The sequence below is a fragment of the Phoenix dactylifera genome, chromosome 15, assembly GCF_009389715.1.
Source record: "Phoenix dactylifera cultivar Barhee BC4 chromosome 15, palm_55x_up_171113_PBpolish2nd_filt_p, whole genome shotgun sequence".
Taxonomy (NCBI): domain Eukaryota; kingdom Viridiplantae; phylum Streptophyta; class Magnoliopsida; order Arecales; family Arecaceae; genus Phoenix; species Phoenix dactylifera.
This window is the reverse complement of record NC_052406.1, coordinates 501,148-510,023: the sequence shown is the minus strand read 5'-3', so window position 1 is coordinate 510,023 and position 8,876 is coordinate 501,148. Positions and strand designations below refer to the sequence as shown.

The window sequence follows — 8,876 nt, the reverse complement described above, 5'->3', positions numbered from 1 at the left end:
TCCCCATCCGTGGCAGAGCCCCACCAGCGTGGTAACCCTATCCCCTATGTGAGTACGTTACACCGGCACCACCTAAGTAACGGCAAACCAGATAGCGACTCCATCGGATAAACCAAGCAGGGGGCATCCGTATTTAATCAACGCCCACGTGTTTCGAATCTGGGCCACTTTGGTAGAATCAAAGCTCCTTTTCCACCGTGCTACCACCTCAGTGGTTTAATCTTCGACTTCTTTGCCAGGGTCTACTAACAAAACAAAGGGCCACGCCACATCAAGAGGGCCTCACCCTCTTGGATTATAATAATATCATACCTCCTAGCGACTAGGATGTTGACTGCCTTTGTTGTCTTGCGCCAAGCTTGATTTTTTCCTTTTTTCAAAAGCGAACGCCCAAATTTTAATTGGAAGGTCGTTGTTGTTCGGGTCAGACTCACTCTGGCATGGAAATTGCACCATAAGAATCCGTAGACAGGAATTGAGAGGCTTTAGACTAAGAACATATATAAGGATGACTAAAGAAAAGCTAAGAGATCCTACCGATTGGAATAAACTATACCCCCTTTATGACCAATGGAGGTAAAGCTCCGGTCAATTGAAGGTCTCGATGCCATGAGCTTCCAAGGAAATGGCTTAGAAAAAGCCCCGGCGGCTGGACTTCCAAGTATTGGATACATTTGTTTTTCTAAAATGAAGACAAATGAGAGTGAATGGCGGATGGAAGAAGAGGACAGGGTTGTATCATTTGCATGGAAAAAGGATTCATCTTCCTCCACATAAATCCACCATTGAATTATGCAATGTTCACTTCAAAATCTGCGCAGATGGAAAAATAAGAAAGTTTAGAGTGGTTTGAGATCGGTCCATGGTGTGATCCAATAGTCGATGTCGTAAAAAAAAATTTAATTATTTTTTCACATGAAAGATATAACTCGTACTCAGAAGGAGACTAACATTGCAAAACTCTGGCTAAACTTTTAGCTAATCTCCATCTCTGCTCGGGCAATTGACCCAATCAAGATTTTTTTGGTCAACTCCTCCAAGCCCAAATCCCCTTCCTTAGTTCACATCGAACATCACATGTTTGTTACGGATTTGTGTTAATAAGTCCAACCAGACACAAGGCGGAATTACGGCAAACATGTTGCATGAGTCGGCAAATCTTTTATGAGCTTATTCTCTTCCTAACTCCTAAGTACTGTTTTCCCTCAGTTTTTTTGGGGGCTGTTGTAAGGTAAGCATTTGTGCACATGGCCGTGGGCTGATCCAAGAGCCTATGGGCCCCACTCTGACCCACAAACTGCATAGTGTTTCGTGCCGGTTGGGTTTGTAATTGAAATGTGAAAGGATTGTGTACGGTCTCTGGGTCATTTGCCGGCGGCTGGAAGAGTAATTCCATGGTGTCTTATGCTTCTTTCTTCTTTGTTTAGGCAAATTTGGTATGTGGTCTATTAAAAAAGAGTACTAGTTTTTCTTTTAATTCCATGGTGTCTTATGCTTTCGTTACATGATGTTGAGTGGAGATAAAATACTAGATTTGTTATTCTAATACATTAGTTCTTATTGAATAAAAATGTCACAAGATGGAAATGTTATCACTCTGAAGTAGCTTAAAAAATCTTATAATGGGCCATCCTGCTTATTTTGTTAATATGTCCCAATCTTTTCCAAGCAATTTCCTCAAATGATGCCTTTGGTCTGAACTTATTGGAGTTCAACGTTACTTTTCTTATTGACCCTATTGATCATCATGGCTGGTCTTCTAGTCGGATAAATGTTAACTGACATGGAGAACTATTCCTCATTTCCACGAACTCACATAGCCCTCATGCAACCAACCATCGCAAACGTCATGGTTGTCACCTTTATCACAACGTAACTATCATCAAGATCACCATCATTGCTTTCGTCACCATAGTCACTCGCTCCCATCGCATCTTCCATCTCAGATTCATGGAAGGCATGCCGAATGCTTTATATATTTGATGGATAATTACTTTTGATAATTAGATTACCTACCCAACCTCCACTAGGAGTCCAGTGACATGGGTCACACGAATAGGTTATGAAGAAGGTCATCGCTGCTGGAAATCGCCTACTTAAATATTGCGGTCGGTGTCATTATACTAAACCAATTGACCGGTAATGACTACCATGGATTAGAAGCATGAAGGGCATTATTTTTATACTCTCGATCAGCCTGTCTCAATCAGGAGGAGATACTTTGAACTTTCAAATTATCATAAAAATTTCCAATTATTCTCTTATGTATCAAAAAGTCATTGGGGCAATTGGCATTGACATGTGAAAGCATGAAATGCCTGTGACCAACCTAAACAATTGCCGGCACAGAGAAATGGAGCAGTATATCTAGTTATACAAGGCATCGTTCCACCAGATTGATCTACGCCGTCTGATTTAGAGTTGAAAATGGCCTACAATTGATCGGACGGTCCGGATTGGTTAGACCAAATTTGAGTGGGCCCACAAGGTAGCCGAAGGTACGGAAAGGAGCGGCAATCCCTCCACGTCGCCGCATACGGCGGCGGTTTGTAATAACAAAGAAATAACAGACGAACCCTCGAGGAAATTAGTATAAGAATCGGCAAATAACTCTAATTACATGCAGAATATCTCTATTATCTTCTCAATAATAAAAACAATATTTGCTGTTACATGCATTAGTGCATGAAAGAATCCACCATATGACATCAGAATTATGTGAATCATATTAAAATCATGGTCTGAGAGAAAAGAATAATTGCACAAGTTACTACTCACAATACTTACTGCGTTAGTTTCTTAACAACAATCTGCCTGATGGCAACATACTTTCATTCAACAAAAACAAATATCTTGAATAGTAAAAGTACGTAGTATTACTACATTCAAGTGTTAGCAAGTGATATCAAGGATGCAAATCTTTCCTACTATGATTGCCCCATCACATGTATAGTGAATGAGCATGCATGTATGCATATGATATAGGATAACCATGATGGCATGATACATCTTCTACTTGGTGGAAATAAATGACTGTAAATGAGAAAACACCAGCGGGCACACCAACAGGAGGTTTGCGCGCAGTCACAGCCGCCATTTCTCTCAATCCCTTGTACCTTCCCCCCTCATACACACACACGCGTCCTCTACGGCTACGTATGTTTCACGGGCTTTACTACTTACCTCCAATTACAATAAATGCGATCCTTATAGCGCGCGCGCCAGAAAGAGAGAAGTGAAGATTCTAGACAGCGGAAATCAAAATGAGAGAGAGAGAGGAAGGCCCCTCATCCCAACCCCATCACCCTAGACAAACTAGTATATATACATCATTGCAACCCCATCACACTAAAAGCCCAATCATCATAAGCTACTCACATACCAAAGTAAGACCCAAAAGGAGCGAGCTCTTCTTCTCCTCGTTCCTTTCTTGTTCTACGCGTGATTCAACAGATTGATATAAAACCATCGCTTCCACTCTCTCCTCCTTTCCAACTTCTAAGAGAAAGAGTGGTCTAAGTCCTCTCTCCTCTCCCTCCAATCTATATATACTGTTTCCTGCTTATAATACCAATACGAACGCTGCTTATTGCCGGAGACAGAGGAAGGGAGATGGCGGAAAAGGGAATTGTGGTGAGAGAGTACGAGGAGGAGAGGGACCGCCTGAGGGCGGAGGCCATGGAGCGGATGTGCGAGGTGGGACCCAGCGGTGAGATGAGTCTCTTCACCGACCACCTCGGCGACCCCGCCTCCCGCGTCCGCCACTCCCCGGCCTTCCTCATGCTGGTATTGTTGTTATTATTGTTATTAGTAATATATGTAGTTTTAACATCATTTAAACCATTAAATTTAATTAAATTGGAAACTTTTAGGTGGCGGAAAAAAGTGGGCCGGTGAAAGAGATCGTGGGGCTTATTCGCGGCAGCGTGAAGACCGTCACCTGCGGCAAGACCATCTCACGTAACGCCGCCGCCGCCCCTGCCGCCGCCGCGAAGCGCCACGACCCGCTCCCCATCCCTATCTACACTAAAGTCGCCTACATCCTCGGCCTCCGCGTCTCCCCCTTCTACCGGTAACTCCACCGTCACTATTCTTTCTATATGTGCGTGTATATGTTAATTGTTAAATATTAATTATTAATGGTTTATTAAGATATGTTTGGTTAATTGTTTAAAAAATATATAAATATAGGAGGATGGGAACTGGGATGAAGCTGGTGAGAAGGTTGGAGGACTGGTTCAAAGAGCAGGGGGCGGAGTACGCGTACATGGCGACGGAGAAGGACAATGAAGCATCGATTCGGCTGTTCACCGGGCGGTGCGGGTACTCCAAGTTCCGGACACCGGCGATCCTGGTCCACCCGGTGTTCGCCCACCGCCGCACCATTCCCGGAAGCGTCCGCATCCTCCGCCTTCCCCCGGCCGACGCCGAGACCCTCTACCGCCGCCGCTTCTCCACCACGGAGTTCTTCCCCCGAGACATCGATGCCGTCCTCTCCAACCCCCTCTCCTTCGGCACCTTCCTGGCCGTGCCTGCGGCCGCCGCCAGCGGCGGACGGGGAGGATGGGAATGGCCGGGGGCGGAGGAGTTCCTGGCGGCGCCGCCGGAGTCGTGGGCGGTGGTGAGCGTGTGGAACTGCGGGGGGGTGTTCCGGCTGGAGGTGCGGGGGGCGTCGAGGGTGCGGCGGGGGCTGGCGTGGGCGACGCGGGCGGCGGACCGGGCGCTGCCGTGGCTGCGGATCCCCTCGGTGCCGGACATATTCCGGCCGTTCGGGGCGCTGTTTCTGTATGGAATAGGGGGGGAGGGGCCGGCGGCGGCGGGGATGGTGGGAGCGCTGTGCCGGCACGCGCACAACATGGGGAGGGGGGCGCCGGGAGGGTGCGGGGTGGTGGCGGCGGAGGTGGCGGCGTGCGATCCGCTCCGGCGGGGGATCCCGCACTGGCGGAGGCTGTCGTGCGCGGAGGACCTGTGGTGCGTGAAGCGGCTGGCGGAGGGCTACGGCGACGGCGGGGCGGTGGGGGACTGGACCAAGTCGACGCCGGGGGAGTCGATATTCGTGGACCCCAGGGAGTTATGATGCTTCCTCCCCGTCCCCTTCCCTCCCCGCCGGCGGGTGGCGGACAGGGGTTGTATCTTTTGCGCAAAATAACGATTCTCCTTCCTTCGCGCGATCCACCGTTGGATGCTGCAATGGTCGCTTCGAGATCTGTACAGACGGTGAGAAGAAGGTTTCGAAGTGCTTCGCGATCTGTGCAGGTTATGATCCAACGGTCGATGTCACGTAAGAAGAGCATTCATTCTTTCCCCGGAAGATACAACCTGAACCCGCTGGGGACGTGGCGACAAGAGGTTGGGGCTCTTCTGGTATTGCCTTTTTAGCTTTGAAAAGATTTGTGCAGGAATCTAGATATGGAGGGGATGGATGGGGGAATCCCGTGAAAGATGTGGCGGAAACAAAGTTGGCTTTTTGGTTCTATTTGCTTTGCCGAGTTCCATTTCTCTCTCTTTTTAAAATTTTTGTTGAAGAATATATGGAAAATGGAACGCTTTGTAAATATATATCTAATATGATATGATATGATTGATGGTTCGTTACAGTGTGACCAGTGTCTTGATAAAGTTTTTCTTTCTCTTGTTATAAGAATTCTCTCATTGACTGAATCGCAAATAGATATATAACCATAAGAATAATGCATAAATTTATAAACAATGATTTGGCTGCTAGAAAAGAGATGAATCTTTGTTATTGAACCCCTTTTTTGGTGTATAAGTGATTTTAATTGAGGGTGAAGGCGACATGGTTGAGTGGTGGGCTTCCTAGCGAGAGAGATTTGTCTGGCTCGACAAGGAACACATTTTGAGCTATTTTCTACTATTCACTTGGCTTTTCTTTTTTTTTTTTGTTGCAAGTAAAGGAGTCCACGGACTGTAACAGACTTGGCTTTTTTTCTTTTGTTACATTGATTTGTGCCGTCTTCTTGAGTTCATTGTATTCTTGGAGTTCAGCTCAAAAAAGAAAAAACAATTTGCATATTGTATAAATCCGGCATAATAATATATGATACTAAAATATGTAATGAATTATAGAAAGAGTCAGCGCAAAGTTGGGTTATGGAGGTTTTGATGGAATGGTGAAGGTAATGAGATGGTTTCAACTTCGATGAATGCGTGCTTGATGATGGCAGAATGGGAGGTACTGACTTCATCATTAGAGATCCGGACTCCAGGATAGCGGTTGCTAGAGGCTGCTAGATTTTTGACACCTCAGTTTTCAGAGTGAAGCGGAGGGTGGTATGAGTCGACCTGGGCTATGCATGTACGGCGAGTATTGCGGGCTAACTCAGTCATACTTGAGAGTGACTTGGCCACAGTAATTGGCTGGATTTAGGATGGCACCAGCAGCGGTAAAGGGTGCCACTTTTGCTTTGGAACATTTGAGCTATGATCAGTGGTAGTGTGGCCTTCTAGGCCAAGTACATGTTCAGATAGGCTAATGAGGCCGCAGATTGGGTGGCTTCTTAAATGATCAGTCCCTCTGGGTATTTTGTGGATTGAAAAAGAAAAATTGTATAGAGCGCTCTGAGACTTATTGTTTTCTGATCTTATTGAATGTATTCCTACTAGAACTATATGAATTATCCGTCTTAGTAGCAAAAAAAGGTGGTGGTAGTGGTGTGGTGGGGGGGATGAGATGGTTATTACTGGTTATTACTTATGGTTTCATTGGAAGCATTATGGATAGATTCTGGGTTTGCTCTTACGAGATTTTCTTTTTTTGCATCATTAATTTATGAGGCCACGTAGTTCATGAAGATGGGTGTTCAAATTAAAAAAAAAAGGAGGAAACAATGGGTGTTCTGTTGCATAACATGCAAGTGTTGCTTGTAAATGCTTGCTCCACAGGCATTTGGTGTAACTCTAAAACCTCCCCTATTTAGAATGCATGATGGGTCGTTTTGCATGGAATGGAGCTTATTTTTAACCTATTAAGATCCAGAATAAACATAATTTGCCAGAAATTCCTATAGTTTGAGCTATAAAACATATGATGCATATAGTTTTATCACAGACAATGTTGTATGGAAACTATATAATTAATGCATATAGTTTTATCATGGCCTAACTTGACATACCATGATTTGACGAACCAGTAGTAAATTGTCTTGTATGGAACCACTAGTTAGTGTTATAATTTCATAATATCCATGTATTAAAACACAAGTTGTCTTCAGATCTATGAGATCCAACCCTGAGGCCCCCAGTTATCAAGAACTTTGGCCCAATCAATTGCCCCACAAGCCTCCAAATTAACATCAAGCATATCATGTCAGAATGTGATCAAGGCCATGACCTATGAAGAAAGGTGATCGTCACAAACCTGCTAGACTCAGCTCTGCTTGATAAGCCACATGTATCTCTTTTTAATTGATGCATAAATTCTATGCACCCACGTAAACTCATTGTATCGACGAAGGGTTACAGCATGTACACCACTTTGTGGGCTATTCAAGTTTTTCTTCTCTCTTTTTTAATCATATTAGCTTTTTTTATTTAACGCTCGAAATTTTCAGCGAACATGTAGTGTAGCTCCAAAGCGTGATAAGTTTTGTTTGCATGAATTTGCTAGTAATTAAGTTTCCATATCTCATTTGCTCCTTACAAAAAAAAAGTTCTCATATCTAACTGATCGGTCATTCAACCTTTTTGCTCGTTGCATATCTCAAATAATGTCATCGAAGTTACTAGCAAGAGTCAAAAAAGCTTAAGCATTCATTTTAATAAAAATATTAGTATCCTGGGCTGCCTTGACTCAGGGTTTGAATCAAGAGCAATGTAAGCAACCTATCATTTAATGTTCAGTACTATTCAATTATGCCTAAATTAGCTTAACCGACAAGATTAGTTTATTCGACCTCACTCTTTTAATTTCACTTGACTTTGTTCCCAAATCGTCTTCTTTCTTTTAGGCAACTTTAGTTATGAAAGTTATACATTATCAAACATTTTGGGGGACCTAAGTCTTATCTGGTAATATTATTATAGATTTTAAACCCCACGTCTTATGTTAAAGTTTAATATTATCAAGCATATGGATCATGGAGACAATATTGACGTTATTTAGTAATAGAAAGCAAGCTGGAAAGCATTAATTGAAGTTCAAAACTAGAAATCACGTAGAATCGGCACTTTTGACTTGGATCAGGCATGATCTCTGCTCACTCATTTTTCCACAAGCATCTAATAGTGCGACCAAACTCACCCATAAAGAATCCTTGCCAATGTTAGAGGGCCCTCTTCTCTACCACTATTTTATATGTAATGCCAATTCAACTTAATCCACTCCTCTTGAGTAGCAGTAACACAACTTCCAATGATTCTTGGACGTTTCGTCATCTATATCTAGTTGATGAAATGCTTTAAAGATTCCACCAAAGAAATATATTAATTGCACAAATGTGGAGTAAGGTGCTAGGAGAAAGCTGGGCTAACATGTTCTTTACCTATCACTTAATGAGAGTGGCTTTGTAAAATTTCCTGCTGCTATTGCCTTTGGTCTTCTTTTCCTCCCTTTGACTGCACATCATGCTAGGGCAGCCGCAAATATAGGACTCTTCCTTGGATGCCACTCTCACTTTCAAAGCTTTGTGTGCTTTAATTTTGATTAAGATGGTCCTCTCGTTTTCCTTTATCGTAACTTTTTGCCACGTATGTCACCTGAGGTACCATTTCCTCAGGCCTCATTTGGACCATAGAGGTGAGACTCCCCTTAAGCCCCCTGGCCTACTCCTTTTTATCCCACTTCCCCTTCTCTCTCTCTCTCTCTCTACACGCCAGCAACGAAAGCGAGCAAACCTCACTCACGTCATGTTCATGCA

At 43.9% G+C, this 8,876-nt stretch overlaps 1 protein-coding gene across 1 annotated transcript; it reads left to right on the top strand.

Moving 5' to 3' along the window:
• Nucleotides 1–3,550: 3,550 nt before the first annotated feature.
• LOC103697254 (probable N-acetyltransferase HLS1) lies at nt 3,551–5,516 on the top strand. The gene is made up of 3 exons (XM_008779078.4): nt 3,551–3,786; nt 3,873–4,072; nt 4,192–5,516. Exons 1-3 carry the CDS (start codon nt 3,613–3,615, stop codon nt 5,075–5,077), a joined length of 1,260 nt encoding a protein of 419 aa, XP_008777300.2. The 5' UTR covers nt 3,551–3,612; the 3' UTR covers nt 5,078–5,516.
• The last annotated feature ends 3,360 nt before the right edge of the window (nt 5,517–8,876 follow it).

Bases quoted from the DNA above. Each gene is read 5' to 3' on its own strand.
- LOC103697254 (XM_008779078.4), top strand. From the start codon at position 3,613: ATGGCGGAAAAGGGAATTGTGGTGAGAGAGTACGAGGAGGAGAGGGAC. The intron at 3,787-3,872 runs GTATTGTTGTTA...GGAAACTTTTAG, and splicing joins CCCCGGCCTTCCTCATGCTG to GTGGCGGAAAAAAGTGGGCC. The intron at 4,073-4,191 runs GTAACTCCACCG...ATATAAATATAG, and splicing joins CGCGTCTCCCCCTTCTACCG to GAGGATGGGAACTGGGATGA.